This window comes from Schistocerca gregaria, chromosome 5 (assembly GCF_023897955.1).
Source record: "Schistocerca gregaria isolate iqSchGreg1 chromosome 5, iqSchGreg1.2, whole genome shotgun sequence".
Classification (NCBI taxonomy): domain Eukaryota; kingdom Metazoa; phylum Arthropoda; class Insecta; order Orthoptera; family Acrididae; genus Schistocerca; species Schistocerca gregaria.
Genome location: NC_064924.1, coordinates 601,846,864 through 601,870,011, shown reverse-complemented (window position 1 = coordinate 601,870,011; position 23,148 = coordinate 601,846,864). Strand labels below are relative to the sequence as shown.

General features: G+C 41.7%; 1 protein-coding gene across 1 annotated transcript in view; it reads right to left on the bottom strand.

The window, feature by feature from the left end:
* Window positions 1-23,148, bottom strand: part of LOC126272900 (synaptic vesicle glycoprotein 2A-like) — a 155,795-nt gene that overhangs the window by 15,390 nt on the left and 117,257 nt on the right. Inside the window, exons 9-10 of the mRNA XM_049976164.1 lie at window positions 4,685-4,799; window positions 4,251-4,410 (exon numbers count right to left, since the gene is read on the bottom strand). Coding sequence (XP_049832121.1) covers window positions 4,251-4,410; window positions 4,685-4,799 — 275 coding nt within the window. The remainder of the gene's footprint in view (window positions 1-4,250; window positions 4,411-4,684; window positions 4,800-23,148) is intronic.

The following is a 23,148-nucleotide window of genomic DNA, read 5'->3' as shown; positions in this document are numbered from 1 at the left end:
GATTATGTTCTCTGCCCCTTGGATGTGGTGGACATCAGCAGTGCACTGAGATATGAGGTCTAAGTGGCACAAACAGTGTATACTGAAGTCTTGAAGTGTATTCTTGATTGCATCCACAAGTGCCTTTTGGTCAGAGTAAACCATTATGTTGTGTCCTTCGATGTCCTCTCAAAAATTTTTGATCATTGCGTATATCATGATCACCTCGCAATTGAAGGCAGAACTCTTAGACTGGGTAAGTGTGAGCTTCTTTGGGAAGAATGTAAGTGGTTGCGGTTTGTTGTTGTTGATTTTCTCCATAAAGGCCCCCACTATGGTGTTGCTAGCATCTGTGGTAATGGTGAGTCATGTGTTCAGGTCGGGATGGGCTGGGGTGGCACCATCTGGAATACTTCCTTTGCGCTTGCCGCCCATTCAATCTTTCCCTTGCCAAATTTGTCATTTTCAGCTGACACATCTGTCAGCCACAGCAGCAGCAGCTGTGTGTGGTAAGTTGCATGGGTAAACAATTAGTGTGTGAAGGAAACAATGTAGGTCACAGTACATCTCTGGTGGAGGCAGGTCCTGGAATATACATATGTTTAAGTTGAGGCTTAGCCTTGTTAATAATAACACCTTTTTCACAGAGAGTGGCTAAGACCTGCTCTACATGAACCAAGTGGTCTTTGAGATAGTTGGAGTAAATCAAAATGTTGTCTAAATACCTGTAGCTGTTGGGGAGGCAGAGGAGAAGCACATCAATGAATCACTGCCATGTTTGGTCCACAGTCTTCAAGTCAAACAGCTTATACAGGTACTCAAAGAATCCAAATGGCATAATGATGGTAGTTTTTGAAATGTCTTGTAAGTACGTTCGGAACTTGAAGCTATGCGAGTTTACAGTTGATGACAGTGAATAATGTGGCATCAAGTGTGTAAGTAAAATCTTGTGTGTTAGGAACTGATAGTAGTCATGAACTGTCCTGAAATTAAGACTCCTGTAATCACCACAGAGCCTTAAGGTATCATGATTTTTCTGTACAAGTTTGATCTCAGAGGCTATCTGATGGTCGCACGATCCCCGCGTGGAGCAGTTCGTAGGCAACATTCTTTGCAATCTGCAGATCTGCTGGATAGAAAGGGCATGGTTTTTGACAGCTGGGCAAAAGTTCCTTTGTAATGATGTGGAATGCTGTACCTTTAACCATGCATGTGAGTGCTAGGGAGCGGGAGGTGGCAGTAGCGGAAGCACTGTTTGTTAATACTGCACATTGCCTTACACTGATGTGGACATGACTGTTGTCTTGTGGTGGCAGTGTTAGTGGTGGTGGGGCAGCTCCTTTGTCATGAGCTTTTGATGTAACCAGCTGCTGTGAGGATAAGGACTGCTGATGGTCACACGCCGATGTGACTGCTGCAGCAATGTTTTCAACACAGCACGTAAGCAAAGAATTGTCGCCTCATAGATTTTGTGATTGTGGCTGACATTTGAGAACTCACTGATGTGCCATTAGGATTTAGGTTTACTGTGTGAGTGCGGTCATGGAAGGTTTCAGCACAGAAGTTGTTGAAAATGTGACATTCTAAAGGGTCATGTCAATTTGTAGATGGGAAGGGTGTGATGAGACCATCCAAATGATATGCTGTCATATGCTGTGTGAGAAAGGTTTGCACAAATCCAGCGAAAGTTGACTAGAATATAGAAAGTCAGTTTCCAAGACTGGCTCTGTGATGTCAATTACACACAAGGCCCCCTGATGATTGTTGCTAAGCAAATGGTGACTGATGTCGTGCTGTATATCTGGATCTCACTGTCAGTAGCTGAATGTGGGTATAAGGTCAACATCGAATGAAACTTGCCATGCTAATGATGGGAGTGAGCAAATGTCTGAGACCATATCCAATAAAAAGTACATTTGGATGGTGAGGTCAAGGACGAAGAGACAGCCACACAGTGGAGTTGGTGGATTGTCCTTTATCTGTGCGATACCAGAGTGACAGAGATGAGATTAGTCATAAAGACAAGTCAGACCATCTGAATTGGTCAGTGGCTGTAATTTGGGTAGTATCTGCAGAGGGTGTGGCACTTATGTGTGGCTTGCCCGAACTGGTGATGAAACCAACAGACTGAAGGTTCAGCTCCCGTCATATCTGTCAATGTGGCAGCTGCCTGCTGTGAAGGTATTGGTGGTTTAGATGGGTGTGGCACTGGCAGGGGGTGCCATGTGGCACTGCCTTCTTCATCAGCTGTCGCAGAAGTTTGGCACACTTCAGGTGGTGTGGGGTGCACCATTTCCTGCGCCAAGTGGGGGGGGGGGGGGGGGGGGGGGCATTTGAGCACTATTTGTTACTGACGTTGTTACTATTATGTATGAGGACAGATGGTTCACAAGCAGGAGTCGCTGCTCAAGTATTTTTGCAGCACACATTATCATGGTGAGCTGCTGGTCCGTTGCCAGGTTGATGAGCCACAGGGTCCACAGTGCTGTGTTTGATAGTAGGTTAGTACCAATTCTAATTCGTAGATGGCAATGGTACTGTGAAGGTTTGTCAAGTTATGAATGCTGACCATACAGTGCCTTGCAAAGTTGTTGTTCAGAAAGGCAGGAAAGTTGGTGTAGGAAGGCCATTTTAGCAGTTTTGTACTTGTTCATCTGTGTATGTGCCAGGATAATATTGCTGATGAGCTCTGCCTGTTTGCCCAGATGAGATAGGATATTTACATATTTTGGGGTGTCATCGGAGATTTCAGATGACATGAAAACACTTTTAGCAGTGGAAAACCACATTGCTGGGTGATCTTTGTCAAATGTAGGCTGTGTGGGGTAGTTAACACTCTGTGAATGTGAAGCTTGTGGGACCCACGTGTGTGAGTTTAGTGCAGGTGATGATGTCACCACTGATTGCTTTAAAATGCCCCCTGCTGTGGCAGTCCAAGGTGATGGTGCATGGGTGGCACGAGCCTGGTGGGAATATTATTCAGAGAGCTTTGGGCTTGTGCAGCACTGGTTGTCGAAGAAGTAACTTGTGTGCCCTGATTGGTATTCATTGTGTGGGCAGTGTGGTTACTGGCCAGCAAAACTGATGCGCAACTGGTTGCAGCAATGCGGACTGTGGATGCTAGTATCTGGAACATGATGCGGTAGGAGCAAGTGGCACAGAACCAGCAACTGCACCATATTATGGTAGGCAATGACACATTAAATTGTTTGTGGGGACACGGACTGATCTGATCTGCGGTGAACTGCTGTGTAGTATAGTCAAACTGACAGTGGTCCATAATGCACAACTGGTTGGGTGATAATGGGATGCAATTGTTTGTAATTCAAGTGAAGCACGGCAGACACAAGTAGCAAGACACTGGCAAGTGAACCGTGTTGGATGGCACGCTGATTTGTCACACTGTTCAAGTGAACATCATTCACAACACAGTCTAATAAGCATGCAGCACATGGTAAGATGGCTGCCATTGTTTGTTCAACACATTGGGTCATGCTGATGTGGAGTGCGGGTGCTCGTATCCAGTATGCAGCACAGAGGACATGGAAGGCACAAGATTTATACATGATATATAGTGTGGGTGATTCAAACACCTGTCTATCAGTGTATCCACCTTGAAATCTACTAAGAGGTCCATTGTTGGGAATTGTCATTGACATTGTTCACTGTCCATGGGATGATTGTGGAGATTAACAGTTTGTACTATGCGATTAGCACAGAAACAATATTGTTCTTCACTCATTGCTCACAAATTGCTGATGTAATCCAGCATTGGTGTGATGGTTGCTGTAGAATGTGTTTACCACATTGTCATAGTGCGATCCAACTGAATATCACTGAACAGAGAAATGTCGCATATCCAGAGGAAAATGCAGGGTCACCAATGTGGAACTGTGGTAGTAAAAATACTAGGACCACTATCGAATGATGTATGACACAGTTATACATGAATCATTTTATTGCATAGTATGAATTGACCAAGCTTCCACACCATTACAACTTCAAGAATGCACTGCACAGCTCTTCCAAAGACAGTCTCCTTGGGACTTCAGTGATGTTTCAATCTCTTTAAACTCTTTATGTCCCCATAGGGGCATGAGAAAGTCACTGATTAGTTGTAGATGTTGTATATGTGTGAAAAGAAGTAGTTTAATTCATTTAGAATTTTAGTGTTCAGACTGTCAATGAATAGAGAGAAAAACACACAAGAAAATACAAAAATAAGAAAGTTCACTGTGATGTACAGTAGCTAGCAAACTGTATTACATTACCTGATGCTTGTTGGGAACATGTCAACAATAGTGGCTAAACTTGTATTTTGGCTCACACTGGAAAATGACACAAAGAGAGCCAAGCAGGCCAAGGTAGATGAGGGGCTGTAAGTCCAGTAAGCTGACATTAAACACACTGCAGCTCCAATATAAGCTATCACTGCAAAAGAAAATATCATTAATCAGTGTGATATGGAGAAAACAGTCTTCTTACATTAACTAGCAGAGATCAATTTATATATATTAAAATAAGTCTGATACTTTTTAGTTATACAAACAGAATGCAGACTAATTTATTTACGTTTATGAGTCTGCTTTTGTTCCACAAATAACTCAAGCTCTTTTATGGGTTTGAAGTATTTGTGAAACTAATTCACATGTCATCTCAAAATTAAATGGGTTTAAAACTCCAAAGTAAAGTCTATGGTACTCACTCATGGTAATTTTTTTCCCAAGATATTTAACAATGGAACTCGCAAGAAGGAAACAGATACTTTGAGAACTCGCAACAATAATGTTGTTTACATAAACAGTATTTTTGAGCATACCCTGAAATAAGAGAAAAGAGTCAGAAAAATTAAGATGTTGGTGCCAAAAGTAACAATGCAAAGCAAACTCAGGTAACAAAGTTATTGTAGGAAAGGAAAATGTAGATCTACATTTATAAGCATTTATATGCCACAAATCTCATCGAGAGGTAGAATGTCCATGATAAAACATTACTCCAGAATAACAAATACAAAATTAACCTGGAAAAGATTTCTCCTGTTTGCTACAGTAACCATAAGCAAGTGGAATGTACTGACATTTGATTGTAAACATCATGTGGCTCAAATAGGAATTCTCTTTTATTAATGTTGTGGACTACTTTCACAGCTCTTTTCTGTAATGCAAAGCCCTTATCATTATTCCCTTCAGCAGTATGCCAGGTCAGTAGCAGTAGATATCAATAGCGGAACTGACAGCAGCTGGAACACAGAGTTCATTACAAACTTGTGTGTAGAAGTGTAGAGCAACCAGTTTTTGACTGAAATTAATGTTTTAATAATTTTTGTATTTGTTGTGTGTTTGCATGTCGACTGTCACAAATGTGAGTAATGCATGCCTGAGAGCCATGGCAGTAGCTAGAGTTAGGGAATCAGCTTGCAGGTAACCAGTCTGACATGTTAACTACTGGAATCAGGGTATGAGAAGAACAGTGAGCAAAGTGAACTGGTGCTAAAGTCCATAAGCGTCACCTAATGGTAAGCTGACACAGCTAGAAAAGTGCCTTGGTATGTGGGGTTGCTTTGTTCTATGAAAAGCTGAAACAGTCATCTTGTTGACTGCTATGAGATGAAGATTGAGGCATTGGTTGAGGTCAGTGCTGGGGACACCAACAGAGCATGTATAAGGCAGAGGCACATCATTTGTGGGAGTTTAGTTAGCTGTGAGACAATCAGTTGGAGGAACTTTGTGTAGTTTAGACCCTTAGTCAGGAATTACAAGTTGCTCTGTTTCTGTCACTGAACATGCAAACTAGTGTACTTCCTCCAAGGGAGCATTTGCTCAGGGAAACATGAAAGATTGTTAATCACTTATTGAATTGTTGTTTGTATTTCCTTGAATGTTGCATAATCATCAGAAATATTCAATTAGGCAAAACCACTGATAGCTCATTGGATGGACCCATCAAGCAATGTTCAGACCACTTGCTGGATGCAACAGATATAGTTTTATGGCATTAAATCTTGAGTTGTTCATGAATTAGCATGGTGTTGTTTGCAATTTCACTATGTAGCAACTGTGTGCTATTAATTATTGGAATAGGATCCAATTTCTTTTGAAATATCAGACCTATTCGGCATGACATCAAGCAAAAGGACAGAACAGCTCTGAGAATCCTTTTTAATTGAACAACACATTATGCAAGCTAGCAGCAGGACCAGAGCAAATGGGAGAGGAAAGAAGGTAGAAGAAGCTGGGGCGAGTCCTACAGATAAAAGGCGGTCAGAAATGTTGCAGTGCAGCAGCAGCAGATGGCAGTGCAAGGACATTGACGACTGTTAGCAGCAGATGATGCTCAGCAGCGGACGGCACACAGCAGCACCGAGACTTTACATGGTGAATGAAGAAGCTTAGTAGACACATCATGTAATAGAGATCGTAGTTTGTGTAATGGCACTGATGCATAGGAGTAACCCAGTAGGCAATTTGTTAGTTTGTCTGAAACACTTAAAACAGCAGTCATTCAATCAGAATAATAATATTTTAAATGAGTTTACCAACCACTGCAATATTACATTTAAGCTTGTAAATCCAGTGCAGCATGAAACTTTATTGAAATTTGTGGAACTGTAATAGCTGGCTCCATGTGAAGCAAGTTGCTAGTGAGAATTTTAAGTGCCACTTGGTGAGATGTGCCTGTCATTCTAGTAGAAAATTATGCTATTACAAGAATGTTAGCAAATTATACATGCAAAATGTTAATGAGTTGGCAGGAATGCAGGGAATGCATAGCACAGTGGGGCTCACACTCAAGTGCAATGTGTCATCACCTGAGTTACAATGCCAGAGTCAAAGCTACCAGGTAGCCTTATGCTCTTGTGGAAACTAAACAGAGCTATGTTGATGCAGGGGATTCATGACAATACAACAGAGACAATAGTGTGTGTGCTCAGAGAACAGTGACACTGGTAGCAGCAGTAGATGTCGCTGCAATGGAGGAAACTGTAACAGCTTTGGTAAGAGAGAATACAGGGTGTCCCAGGAGGAATGGACAATATTCATGGGTATGACAGGATTGGTCACTTGAAGCAAAAAAATTTGAGTGAACATTTCTTAAGAGCTATGAGCACTTCTTTATCTGTGATTCTGTGAAACAAATCTCTTCTACAGCAAACTCTTTTCTTTCTATATTTTGAGCAGTGGTGGTATGGACTAAAACAAGGAAAATATGTCCAATAAATGTGGGCTCTAAGTTGCATACCTTAAGAGCCATGAACATTTGTTCATCTTTGCTACTGTGGATCACATGTCTTCTACTGAAGAAGTTCTCGTAACTTGTGGATAATTTCTACATATAGACCCTGTGCATATTAAGTTACCAGTGTCTGATGTTTAAAATTCCTCAACATTTTCTGGTGCCAAAACCCAAGATGACACCAATTGAGTGCACACTGATTCCGAGTGACTTCATGGTGAATACACATTAGGATCTCTTCTTCACATGTAACACACAATGTGCACCTCCAGCTAAGTCATTCATGCATTGGGGCATTAGGTATATCTGTATTCATTACTGGAACATACTACATTACTCCCCACTTACTAGCAGCTGAAGTAATAATTGATTATAATGTAGGATGATAACTGATAGTGTAACAAGCATAATTGACCTCTAGAGAGAATATGAAAGTTTACAGAGTACTGTCACAGATCATGGCCACAGCCATTGAAATGGCAGAGTGTCTTTCCAAGATAAGAAGCATATGAGGGACACAGTGTTCCAATGTTACTCACATCATTAGCCAAACAAATTCATAAAATGGTTCCATGCCCAGAAATGAGGTGGCACATGTTAGCAGTCATGTGTACTTTAGCTAATATTCTAACCTTGGAAAACACTATTCACAGCTTACTCGATGAAATAGAGTACGAAGTTCATGTATCAGCATGCGAAGATACACAAACCTGGTAAACCAAGTGATCCTGAAGGCAAAACACAATACTGATGGAAAAATTTCATACATAGTGGCCATTAGGATGACTTCAGAAGTTTATAAGCAGTCATGTAACAGTATTTGAGTACCACATATTAGGCTAGAGCCATTCTCCAGTAGCACTGATCATTGGATTCGCTTTTTGGAACAGTTTGTATCTTCCACTGCCACAGACCTGAACTTGTCATTTGTCAAGCACTTGTTTTTTAGAGGTTACCTTGAGGGGTAACCCAAGAATCTGATAGAAGGTACTGCTGTAAATTCAGCTTTCTCTGAGCACACTACATTTTACAAACAGGTTATGGTGACAGGGATAGAAATATTCAGGCAAATCATGATCATCTGAAAGCCATATTGTATGTAACATCTGACTCCCTGGGCTCTACAGGTGCTAGGGGAGAACTAGAACACTATCATCAAGTGTTAGTTCCCAAAATATTTCGCACTTTTCCAGAGGACATATTTTGGCACTGAAAGGGTACTATTGTCAGAAGGAAGCATTCTGGAAATAATGGAATTCTTGTCAGAAGAGGTAGATGGGGCGCTGACAGCACAAGCATTCAAGGAGAAACAGACAGATTGACTAGCACTGTACCACATATGGCAGCACCTCAACATTTGCTCTATGCCAGAACATAAATTAAGTGAGTCAGCACGGAAGGTAGAAGAATACCATAGGTTTTGCAAGCAGCTTGGTCACCAGACACGAGATTGCAAGACAGTAAAGAATATTCACAATTGCCTCAAGATTTTGGGATCCAATAATACGTGCTTTCTTTGCCTTAAGCAGAGTCATACAGCAAAAGACTGCAGGAAGAAAGGAAAGGCATTTTGTCTCTTTTGCAGGAAAGGTCATCATAAGTTGGTCTGCACAAATTCAGATCATTCTACTCTGTTAGTTACCTCTATCAAGCACAATTTCACCAGTAGTGTGAACACTGGATATCTGGGACACACACAGGCTGTGAAGCAGTCATTGAAATGAAGGATATCATGTTTGGCAGCTTGTTCAGCAACAGGGTGGTTCATTTGTTTCTTGGCTGAACATGTTGCCAAACATGATATCCTTCATTTCAATGACTACTTCACAGACTGTGCATTATGCATCCTTCCCCCAACACCAGCTTTTCTGAATAGCACAGGTGGGAACCTTCCCTGCAATACATCCTATGTTCCCATAACCCTCTTGGCCTCAACCTTTGTTAGTCGCTGTCCTCACCTATCCAGCCCCTTCCCTGCTCCCATTCCAGCAATACATAGCCGTTATTCCACCACCAAGCCCAGTCTTTTTTATTTTATTTATTTTATTTAGTTTATTTAATTATTTCTTTCCTTTTCTGCTATTCCCTTCCCCCCTCCCCACCACTGCCCTGCCCACCACCCAACCTGCAGCACTTCACTGTCAGCCCTCCCCACCATACTATCCCTCCATTTCCCTGCCCCAGCATCCTCCTTTCCCCCGTCCAGTCGCCACTCCCATCATGCACTGGTGCTGCTGCTCGCTGGGTGGGTTCTGTTGCCTGAGACTGCAGTCGTGTGTGTGAGCTGTGTTTGCATGAGTGTGTGCGTGCATATGTGTGTCTATTGTGGACAAATGCCATTGGCTGAAAGTTTTAAGTATGAAAATCATGGTGTTGTGCTTATCTCCGACTCAGCATCTCCACTATATGGTGAGTAGCAACTTTCCTTCTCAAGATATTGTTACATTCCATCATGGATCTTCCATTGTTTAATTTTATCAGTAGGTTGTTGATCATAACATAAAGAGCCATGCTCACATTGAGTTTACTGCAGTTGAGAGTTTTCATTCCCGAAAGGGAATGCGTCAGCCAGTATCTGAATTCAAAACCAAACACATGCTAATTTTCAACTGGCCAGTCCAGCAGAAGGATATTATGATCTTCCCATTGAGTTACTAATCAGCGCAGATCATTGTTGGAGAATTGTTCAGAACACAACACCAATATGCATCTCTCAACCTCTAGCCTTACTGTCTTTGAAATTCGAATGCATTCTTAGCAGAAACCACTTAAGGATTTCTGCAGAGTGATCTGTCAGTAACCTTGTCAACCAGTCATGCACTCAAGCATTTGACAACACAGTCAAGAACTTTTGGGATGTATCTGTACTGACAATAAGCAAAGATCAAGATCACACCATGCGTGTGAAAGATTCAGAACTTCTCGAGGAATTTCATAATTCCTATCAAAGAAAGGTAGTCTTCTTCCACAAAAATCTGAAGTCATCCATCAAGGTAACCTCAGTAATGCCAAAAAATATTTCCTTCTGTTGCAGGGACCTCTAGAGAAGAATGATAACCTCTGTGACACATGTGAGAGACATATGTCAAACTACGTCCAAAACAAACGTGTAAGACTGGTCCCACCACAGAATTCAACCAATGCCCTTTATTTGCCTTGGCACATATTAATGAGGGAGGAATATGAAAGCACAAAATGGGACATCATATTCAGTGAATCTTCACATGAAAAGGTCTCTTCTTCACTTAATGATGTGTTATAAAGCAGATCACACCTGCTTCCTGAAGTAACTGTAGCATTCGTGCACTTTCAAATGTGACGTTTCGCCATTGTCACAGATATTACCCAACCATTTTTACAGTTCTCCTTCTGGGTGACAGAGACCTGACTAGATTCTTCTGGTACAGCAATCATAAGCATGAAGTAAACAAAGGAAGCAACAGTTGAAGGATGACTACATACCGATTTTATAGATTCCCTTTTGGGCTTGTGATAATCTGCACAAATATACACCACTGGCCATTAAAATTGCTACACCAAGAAGAAATGCAGATGATAAATGGGTATTCATTGGACAAATATATTGTGCTAGAACTGACATGTGATTACATTTTCATGCAGTTTGGGTGCAAAGATCCTGAGAAATCAATACCCAGAACAACCACCTCTGTCTGTAATAACGGCCTTGATACGCCTGGGCATTGAGTCAAACAGAGCTTGGATGGTGTGTACAGGTACAGCTGCCCATGCAGCTTCAATATGATACCACAGTTCGTCAAGAGTAGTGACTGGCATATTGTGACGAGCCAGTTGCTCCGCCACCATTGACCAGACGTTTTCAATTGTTGAGAGATCTGGAGAATGTGTTGGCCAGGGCAGCAGTAGAACATTTTCTGTATCCAGAAACGCCCGTGCAGGACCTGCAACATGTGGTCATGCATTATCCTGCTAAAATGTAGGGTTTCGCAGGGATCGAATGAAGGGTAGAGCCACGGGTCGTAACACATCTGAAACGTAATGTCCACTGTTCAAAGTGCCATCAATGCGAACAAGAGGTGACCGAGACGTGTAACCCATGGCACCCCATACCATCACGCCGGGTGATAAGCCAGTATGGCGATGATGAATACACACTTCCAATGTGTGTTCACCGCGATGTCTCCAACCACGGATGCGACTATCATGATGCTGTAAACAGAATCTGGATTCATCCGAAAAAATGATGATTTGCCATTCGTGCACCCAGGTTCATCATTGAGTACACCATCGCAGGCGCTCTCGTCTATGAAGCAGCATCAAGGGTAACCACAGCCACGGTCTCCAAGTGGATAGTCCATGCTGCAGCAAATGTCATCGAACTGTTCAGTCAAGGGCAACTGTAGCTGGCATGCCATGAATGTCAACTCTGAACGTTTCACTGTCTCCACTTAATACATAAGTAATGGTTCCTCATATGGTGGTTAAAGTGGTTTGTGAACAGCCTCGTTGCATAAAAATACATGTGCGCAGCTGTCTAAGTCTGTGCAAATGAATGGACATCATCAAGTTTGCTCTCTGGGAAAGACGGGCTGAAGCTGGCTTATATGTGCTCTCAATTTAACACCAAATTCCAAAGAAGCTACATTGCCATCTGTCCCATCAAGTACGAATTCTGCCAGAAATTGTGATATTTGAACATAGAGGAGTTCAGCTGCTATGGCCGGAAAATCACTCTTGGAAGATGTTTGTAATCCACGGAGCACAATAGGCTCTGCCTCAGTCCACTTCTGTGCAGCATAGCACCATAGAGCTGACTTGAGCTGCTGATGTAGGCACTCAACTGTGCCGTTTTCCAGAGGGTGAAATGCATATGCATTTAATACCTAGTAATGTTGGCAGTGTCTTGAAAATATATGCTTCAAACTGACATCCTCGATCAGTAGTGATGGATAAAAGCATGCCAAATTGAGCGATCCACCCACGAAAGAATGTCTGTACTACCGTCTCTGCTGTGATATCTGTCACTGCAAATGCTTCTGGCCACTTCATGAATTGGTCCTCTACTGTGAGACAGTAGCTGTAGCCTTCAAAAGTGATGAGATGTCCTAAAATGTCAGAGTGGACATGTTCAAATCATTGATTAATTGGTACAAATGCACCCAGTGGCACCTTGATATGTCACGAGATTTTATTCTTTTGACATTCCACACAGCTCTTGACAAAGGCTTTGCAGTTCTTATGCAGTCTGGGCCATACAAAACTTTGCTTGACTAATTTAACGGTACCTCAAACTCCAGGATGCAAAGACTGTTTGCAGCTGGAATCATCTGAGTTTGAAGTTGTTCTTGTACAAATGGTCATTGTTTCATTCCGGAAATGTTGCAGTACAGCCTGGAATTCATTTCAGGTAGTCTAATTGTTCAATCATTTTGGAGATACCTTGCTCAGTTTCACTTTAAAAGCATAAATCTAAGGCTTGTGGCCTGTATAAATACTAAATTGTCAACCTTCCAAGTAATGTTTGAAGTTTTTGATAGCAGCATATAATTTGTGGCCATATGACACCCAGCGATGTTGGGAGGGTGACAGCTTGTGGCTGTGAAACATGAGCAGTTGCCAGAAAAAGTCTACTGACTGTTCGCAGTACTGGCTATAGTGCTCCAGTAACGGAAGGGCAGCAGAGGCACTGACCGCTAATGCCAGTGGAACTTGCACTAGAGGATGCACTGATCACATAGTGGCATACTGCCATATTTATGGCCTGGAAAGCATAGTGTGTTTCACTCATCCTCTGTAATCTGTCATTTGGTTTTGGTGCTCCCTTAAGAAGTTAATTTAGTGGAGCTGTGATTGATTGGAAATGAAGCACTAGTAAAAATTTTTGACGAATGGAAAAAGTATGTGATTATGGCTTGTACTTTACCTTGAAGAGGGCATATACCATTTGCATCTGCAGTGTATCCCAGGAAATGAACTTCTGTTGCAGCAAAAATACATTTTTATGGGTTTATTACTAGACTGTGCATGTAAACAGCTGAACAACAGAGTTAAATGCTGTAAATGTTCCTCCTCACTCAGTGACACCATGAGAACCTCATCTATGTAGACGTAGCAGAAATTGAAGTCTCACTTCATCTTATCCATGAAACGCTGGAACATTTGCACTGTGTTACAGAGACCAAATGGCATCCTTGAAAATTCAGACAGTCCAAAAAGTGTAGTGACAGATGTTTTAGGCACATCCTCCATTGCTACAGATATCTGATAAGATCATCTTATCATGCATGCTGATGGAGAAATCCTCTATATGTGATACGGGATACTAGTTCGAAATGGTCCTTGGGTTTAACTGGTAGTAGTCACCACACAAATGCCAACCATTGATCTTCTTTGGAATGATGTGCAACAGAGCTGCCCAGCTCCTAACTTGAAGATCAAGATACACCTTCTGCTAACATACTGTGAAATTCCTGCTTAAGTATTTTTAGCTTTTCAGGTGCCAGAGGCCTTAGGACAGCCATAGTAGGTGGGCCTAGTGTAATGAGAATGTGGTGCACTGTTGTATGCTTAACTGGTGGTACTGTAGGTGACTGTCTCATAACTTCAGGAAAATCCTTCAACAGTCACATATGTTGTGTATCCTTGGCAATTACACATACCGTCATTGGGGCAGTGTAATCAATCTTTCCTTGAGCATTTAGATTGGTTGCTGCCATCACAGGCCGGGAAGCAAATCAGTGAAAGACAAGAAATCTGTCCCCAAGATTGGTTTTAAGACATCAACCACTGTGAACTGCCATTCAAACATTCAGTGGAGACCAAGATTGAGCATTAATGTGACTCATCCATAGGTCTTAATCTTCAAGTCATTGGCAGAGGGTAAATGATAGCTATCACAGTTGTGATCTGGTAATTTATGTACTTCAGCTCCTGTGTCCACTAAATATTGTACCTTCGTACTGTGATCTGTGATGAATAATTGTCACATATAACTAATGAAGACAGATATAGCTGCCACAGATTCTGTGTCATGCATCCATTTGCATGGTGGTGTGGATTTTCATGTGTACCAATTTTTTTTATGATACCAGGAGGTGTTTGATGCCACAAACTGTTACAACTTCTTGACAAACATCAATGTGGCTGTTGTTTGGTATTTGCTGTTTGCAGTGCAGCAATTTGTGTAGTTAGTGCTGCAAAATGAGACTGCAATGATGACAAAGTAATTGAAACTGTGTTCTCCAGTTTCATCACCAGTGTTGTAATGTTCATTGAGGGTGCATCCCTGCAATCTTATCTGCTGTTTGTGCTAATACATTCACATCTCCTGGACACACCATTAGAATTCTCTACGCATCAGCATGTGACCTCGACAACAAGATATTACGTAACACATCATCACTGACTGTGTTTTTTGGCTAACATGCACAGGTGCCATAGGAGCCATGATGGAGTGCAAACTCGTAGTTCTTTTGTCCATAGAAGTTTCTCAAGGCGCTTTGCTTCTGACTGAGACAGGTGCATAATCAGAGCATTCTTTATAATGGCACACAGTTCCATTTCTGGAGGTGTCACGAGGATATCTTGCATCTTGGTGGCCAAATCTTCCCTTAATGCTGCAGCACTGTAACTGCACTTTGTTTCATCTGATGAAATCTGCACTAAAATAAACTGGCTCTCTAACTGTGCAAACAATAGTGCTGGACTGCACCACCAGAAAGGCAGTTGTTTTATCGTAACTCTTCCAATCATCCTGCTACTCTGGGCTGGCTCAGTAATAGCTGTCAAAATTTTTATTAAAACTAAACTCTATTCGAACAGGCCTCGGAATGCCCAGTGGTACCAACCAACCGCCGTGTCATCGTCTCAGCCCAGGGGTGTCACTGAATGTGGATATAGAGGGGCATGTGGTCAGCACACCGCTCTCCCTGTCGTTTTGTCAGTTTATGAGACCAGAGGTGCTACGTCGTAATAAAGTAGCGTCTCAGTTTGCCTCACAAGGGTGCAACCCGCTTGCCTACAGCACTTGACAGACTGGACAGTCACCCGTCTAAGTTGAAGTTTCCATTAGCATGTGAGAAAATACACCCAAGAAGGCTGGCATGGAAGTGACATGCATATATGTCCTGAAGCGATTTGGAATGCCAAAGTTGCTGTGGTAGTGCTAATATATTCATATTACGTCGGCATCACCAAATATGTGATAGTCCACCCAAATACAGATTTATTCCACACATATTAATTACAAGGTGTGTGCTATTCACAGTATAGGTATAATAGTCAATAAGAAGCAAAGAGTAATCATAAAAAAGTGTAACATCAAAAAAATACATAACAGAAAAGTAGGCACACAGAATATTTTATGTACTTTCACTGTGTCTGTGCATTTACACAAGTAACATGAGTCTCTACAGGTTTAAATGCTGTCCATTCTTGCGTTCAGTGTTCTGAGACAATTGGCAAGCATCTGCTAATTGCTGTTTCCTACCCCAACTTCCTTGTTAGACCACAACACTTATATGGATGTCTTTGCAGCAGGCACTGCTGACAAGAATGGACCAGTAACTTTTTATTATGAGCTGTCTGCACTACAGAGTCAAATTAAACTTCCTATATCAAAGTGGGCAGCAGAGTCTTAGCAGCTATCTGAAGACCAGAGCTCACAATAACTTCACAGGTGTGGCGAGTTCATTGGAACACAGTAGATGATACATTTTGTATATATCAACAGCCAATTATCAAAAGATATATCAGACTGTCACCACTGAAAAGAGTTTACTACAAGCAACTGCTAGTTTCTATGACCCCCTGCACTTAGTAATCCAAGTATCCATAACAGGAAAGATTTTATTTCAATGTACCTGGATGCTTGGGCTAGGGTGGGATGAAATTCTGCCTCAGCATCTTGCCACATGATGGCATACTTGAATCTCTGCTCTTCCAAAACTATCACACACTCATGTAAAAAGGTGGATACTCTGGGACCATATTCACTCATGTCTTTTGTGTTGCTTCAGAGAGAGAGAATATGGTGAATTCTTGTATGTCAGGTAAGTCCGATGTTCCAATAATTTGTAGTAAAACTAGACTAACAACCTTAAAGCAGATTACATTGTTATGGCTGAAACTGTTGTCAGCATGAATAGGTACAAGATTTCTACACAGCAACTCTTTGGATGGACTCCGTGCTGACACTTGCCTGGATAAAAGGTTATCTTAGTACGCCAAAACCTTTGTGTGCAATATGGTAGCAGAAATTAAAAATTGCAACTCACCATCATAGTCGAAGTACTGTCCAAGTAAGGACAATCCTGTGGACCATTTACCTATAGGAATCGTGCCCCAGACCCTACATGTGAGGGACATATAGGGTGTCTCAAACCTTTTGGGTCAAATTGAAAGAGGTGAAAGTAAGTCCACTACCAATTATATTGAGATAGGGAACCAATAGTCAGATATGCATATTTATTGTGTTACACACAGTGTACAACATATAACAACAACATAGCTCATAGTAATCATTCAAAGCGATGGCTGCCACTCTCAGTGCATATACTGCAATGGTGCATGCAGCTCTGCCGCTGGTCTCTGGTGTCTTTTGTACACTGGAACAGGCAGCGGGTCATAAACAGCTTACACCCCTGACCACCAAACAGACATATTATACACAACTTAGCTTATAGCATGTATGTCATGTGATGACCATGTGCAAAACACACACACGCACACACACACACACACACACACACACACACACACACACACACACACACACACCACTATCCCTGGTGTGTTATCGACTGCATTGGATGGCATGTGATGTGTCCATGGTTGGGAGTGTTGTGTGTATTATAGAGCATGACACATAGCCAAAACTGGAATGTTACTCGTTACGAAAGTGAGCAGACATGCATTTAATGCACCAGGATGAATGTACAGAGAACACATTCCCAACAGGTATCATCCTAATTGAAAGAAGTTTATCTCCATTAATACCAGCTTATGACATTCATGCCACACACAGCCAGCTGAGGTCTGAGGTTTCTGCCAAAGACATCTTCAGACACCAGACTTTTGAGACGGATGATGCTGGATTCTGTCACTTACCACCCAGCAACAAGCACCCGTCAACCTGCCTGTAGAACACATACTTCAATGGATACAGTGTGGAGACAACTGGTCGAATAGGTATTACACCCCATATCTTAAAGAATTTGTGCAACCACATGACCAATGGAGTTTGAGCCCCACATTCACTTCTGCCAGTGGATTATCCACTGCACTGCTGTAGTGCTGAACTTTGTACAATTTGTATTGTTTGTGGATAAGGCCTCATTCACCTGAGATGGTGTTTCAACAGCCTCTACAGCCATGTCTGGAGTGAGGGCAATCCTGTCACCACCCACATTGTTGGCCACCAGCAATGACTCTGTCAACATATGGGCATGAATTGGCCAGGGTCACCTGATAAGACCTTATTTTCTGCCTCCTCATTTGACTGATTGACATTGCCTGGTGTTCCTGCAAGATGTGCTGTCACAGTTCTTGAGGATTGTACCCCTTGTTGTCCACAAAAGAACGTATTTTCAATATGACGGTGCACCATTTTGATGTTTTAATGTCTATGAGCACCAGAACAACATGTACGCTCAGTGATGGATTCAAAGGGGAGGTCCTGTTCCATGGCTAGTGCAACTGCTGGATCTCATTCCTCTGTGCTTTTTCCTCTAAGGTTACGTCACAATGCTGGTGTATGAAACTGCCACAGGAATGGATGAAGACCTGCTTGCTATAGTTCAAGCTGCCTGTTTGCTAGCACAAAAGACACCAGGGATTTTCAAGAGTGTGGGGCAGAACTTTGTGTACCAATGCCACACAGTCATTGGACTGGTGGTCATCACTTTGAACACATACTATGAGCTATGTTCATGTTATGCAGTGTATGCTGTGAATGTCCAGAACATGATAAATATGCCAGAATGAGATTTTCACTCTGCAGCGGAGTGTGCGCTGATATGAAACTTCCTGGCAGATTAAAACTGTGTGCCCGACCGAGACTCGAACTCGGGACCTTTGCCTTTCGCGGGCAAGTGCTCTACCAACTGAGCTACCGAAGCACGACTCATGTCCGGTACTCACAGCTTTACTTCTGCCAGTACCTCGTCTCCTACCTTCCAAACTTTACAGAAGCTCTTCTGCGAACCTGCAGAACTAGCACTCCTGAAAGAAAGGATACTGTGGAGACATGGCTTAGCCACAGCCTGGGGGATGTTTCCAGAATGAGATTTTCACTCTGCAGCGGAGTGTGCGCTGATATGAAACTTCCTGGCATATTAAAACTGTGGCTAAGCCATGTCTCCGCAATATCCTTTCTTTCAGGAGTGCTAGTTCTGCAAGTTTCGCAGAAGAGCTTCTGTAAAGTTTGGAAGGTAGGAGACGAGGTACTGGCAGAAGTAAAGCTGTGAGTACCGGACGTGAGTCGTGCTTCGGTAGCTCAGTTGGTAGAGCACTTGCCCGCGAAAGGCAAAGGTCCCGAGTTCGAGTCTCGGTCGGGCACACAGTTTTAATCTGCCAGGAAGTTTCATATCAGCGCACACTCCGCTGCAGAGTGAAAATCTCATTCTGGAAACATCCCCCAGGCTGTGGCTAAGCCATGTCTCCGCAATATCCTTTCTTTCAGGAGTGCTAGTTCTGCAAGTTTCGCAGAAGAGCTTCTGTAAAGTTTGGAAGGTAGGAGACGAGGTACTGGCAGAAGTAAAGCTGTGAGTACCGGACGTGAGTCGTGCTTCGGTAGCTCAGTTGGTAGAGCACTTGCCCGCGAAAGGCAAAGGTCCCGAGTTCGAGTCTCGGTCGGGCACACAGTTTTAATCTGCCAGGAAGTTTCATGATAAATATGCATTTGCAACCATTCATCCTCTATCCCAATATATGGTTGTTGACCCACTGTCACTTGTTTCCGTTTGACTCAAAATGTTTGTGACACCCTGTATGGTGGCTTGGTCCACCTTGGCTAACTGCAATGCAGTGTCTGGCCATATGAATATCTTGCTCCAGCCTCTTTGCCAAAAATTAAAAACATTCAAATGGATCTTAGGTTACTTTGCATAAACTCCCCAGCCACTAACAGATGTTGAAAGATTTAGTTCTTACTGGAAACTGCTATGAGTCACAGCCCATGATTTTTGATTTAAAAGAAAACTGATTGACAAGGTGAACTTGCACAGAGGATTTACCACACACACTGTTCTTTTACAAGAAATCCAGGCTCTGAGGGAGAATGTCCCACTACCAATGGGATCAAAAATAAAGAATCTGAGCCCTTTTTTGGACAAATATTTATAACATCTCACTGATCATTCACAGTACACCAAGTTAACCACCGAAAATGACACCCATTTATTCTAGACAAAAACCATTTCACAAAGCTTTTAATCCTATATACACACATTTGCTTGCACTACCTTGGAAATGGAATTGTACTTTTCACAGCTTCAGATCTCCTTTTGGATATTACACATGCACTGCACAATAAAGAATATTATTTATCACAATCTCCCATGTCAAATAGTGCAGTGTCACTAGTCAAGAAATAGAAGCTCCACTACCATCTGACTAACACCATGTAGACCTTGCCAAGTAATCAATGTTGATTTTGCAGGACCATTACATACCAGAGTAGGAAACGCCAGCATTAAATGCAATGTTGCATTATTTAGCTGTGCTATGATTAGAACCATCCATATAGAGCTTGTCTACAGTGCATCCACAGACTGATTATTATCAGCACTACAAAAATTTATTGGTCAATATGACATTCCACTCACCATCTACAGTGACAATATTCAAATGTTCCATACAGAAATAACAGAAATGTGGGCAACAATACCTGCTAATAAGACTCACTAATATTCAGCTCAGTAAGGCATAACTTGGTAATTTATAGCTCTGCAGATGGATTGGTGGGGAGGATTCTGGGAGAAAATGGTCATCTCGACAAAAAGATGTCCCCAAAAAGTACTCAGTTGCTTGACTACAGACAAAGAAGAGCTACAAACTGTGTTTGTGATTACTGAAGCTGCCCTGAACTTAAGGCTCATTTATCAAATTGAGGACTATATACTTACTCCAGCAATTTCCTCATTGGGGAGAGATGTACAGTATTGTCAGCCAGACCTGAGATAATGACCACAGCAGACTTTGAGAGAATTCAAACTACATGAAAATACAGAGTTCTGGAAGTGCTGGAGTGAGGCATACCTCATGTTCCTGGATAAGTTTCACCAAGTTAAACCCGCAGACAGACGAGTGGTGAGAATCCGAGTTGGTGATGTCATACTTCTACAACATGTCCTTCCGTGACACTGAGGAAGATGCCAAAAGGGCAGGAACTGAAAGAAGGCTGAAGTGGAATCCTGCACATGGCTATCCCTGTGACTGCAGATAGAAGGTATGTCATTAGAGCTGTCCAGCTGGTCATACCACTGGAGGTAGCCCAGGTTGGGGAGGATGTGGAGAGTTGCTGAAATGACACTCCTGCATTGCATTATATTTCTGAATTGTTAATGAAAAATCCAGGATGGAATGTAACAATATTATGAAAAGGAAAGTTGCTACTCACCGTATAGCAGAAATGTTGAGTCACAGATAGGCAAAAACAAAAAGACTGTCATATTATAAGTTTTCAGGCAACAAGGCCTTTGTCAAAGACACACACATACACACGGCTGCAGCCTCAGGCAGATGAAGACACACTGTAGAGAGAGAGAGAGAGAGTGAGAGTGAGAGAGAGAGAGAGAGAGAGAGAGAGAGAGAGAGAGAGAGAGAGAGAGAGAGAGAGTGAGTGAGTGAGTGAGTGTCATCCATTTTCAACAAAGGACTTGTTGGCCAAAAGCTTACATTGTGACAGTCTTTTTGTTGTTGCCCATCTGTGACTCTGCATTTCCGCTATATGCTGAGTAGCAACATTCCTTTTCATAATATTGTTGAATTCTTAATGACATATTATGTAATCTCTGTGATATAGACATTCCCTGCACATAAAGTTACCTGTGTTTGACATTTAAAATTCACTTCCTTGTTGTTCCCCTTCATAGCTCTTAAGGTATGCATTTTAGCACCCATGTTTACTACATTTTTTGTTTGTTTGTCCATGCTACCTCTTTCCAAAATGTGGAAAGCAAAGAGCTTGCAGTAGAAGAGATTTGTCCATGGTATCGAAGATGAAGAAGTGCTTTTAGATCTTAAGGTATGCATTTTAGAGGCCATGTTTACTGAATTTTTTTGCTTTGAGTGGTCATTCCAGTCATATCATTGACTATTGACCTTTACTTGTGGGACATCCTGCATAAATAGTAGAGTGATAGTGCAGCTCTGGTAGACTAGGCCCCACAGTGTGAGATATTCACTCTGATAAAACAGTAAGGAAGGTAGGGTCAGTTATAGTAGGAAATGGATGTGATATTTATAAATGATCTCCCTCTCTCTACGGAATATTGTAGATTCACCATTTTTGTCGATGACACTACACTACTTATTGATAATTCAGTAGATAAACTTGAGGTAACATCAAAATGGTTCAAATGGCTCTGAGCACTATGGGACTCAACTTCTGTGGTCATTAGTCCCCTAGAACTTAGTACTACTTAAACCTAACTAACCTAAGGACATCACACACATCCATGCCCGAGGCAGGATTCGAACCTGCGACCTTAGCAGTCGCACGGTTCCGGACTGCGCGCCTAGAACCGCGAGACCACCGCGGCCGGCGAGGTAACATCAAATAAGGTTTTAAATGAAATGGTGAACTGATTCAACATTACTGTAAAACAAACTACATTCAGTTCCACAAAACATCCAAAGATGAGGAAATAGTAATAAAAATAGGTGAGCAATAACCAGGGTAGATTCCTCAAAATACCTAGGCTTGTATATTGATAGCAAACTGAATTGGTCAAACCACATCGTGGATCTATCCAGAAGACTAAGTTCAGCAACATACACATTACACATTGTTTCTTCTTAAAGAAATATGGAAACATTAAGTCAGTGTATTATGGTTACTTTCATGCAATTGTGGCATTTGCAATTATATTTTGGGGAAATCAGCCACTGGCTAAAAAAGTACTGTGTGTACAAAAAAGAACCATAAGGATCATGTGTGGAGTCCATCTTAGAGCCACATGCAGGAATCTTTTTAAGAAGCTTGAAATACTTACATCCACTGCGCAATATATATTCTCTTTGATGTGCGTCATAAGGAAAGAAAAATCCACCTTTAAGCTGAATAGTGCATATCACAGTCACAATACTAGAAGGAAACATGATATCCACTGTGAACAGCCAAGTCTAAGTATGGTGCAGAAAGGAGTCCATTTCAGTGGTTGTAAGATTTTTAATGCCCTCCTTTCAAGAATTAAGTGTTTGGCAGATGATGATCTCTTGTTTAAAAAAAACCTTAAGGCAGTTCCTATTGCAAGGATCATTTTATACAATAGAAGAGTTCCTGAACTACAGTGTTTAACATTTCTTGTATTGTAAATTGCAAATGTATGCCCAAATTTGTATTTGTAATACCAAATATTTTTATTGTAAACATATATTTTGCAATATTTATTTCTCTGTAACACTTATTATTTTGTAATCTTTATCTATCTCTAAAATGTATTTTTTGTAGTGGGACCTAAGTTACTGTTTACTGTTTTTGTTTTGTTTTATGTATTACCATAAATTCTGGCCAAAAGCTTATAAAATTGACACATTCCATATCCTGTGATAGTGTCACAACATGGATCACCGGAACAAGAGATAAATAAATAAATAATACATAAATAAATAACAAAAGAGTGCCCATGAGAACAGCTGATATTGAGCCCACAATGTTCTCTGGTAATTGCAGAGTAACAGTTGTATTGTGAGGAGTAAGGTGCTCATAATGCAGACTGCTTGGACACAGGGGCC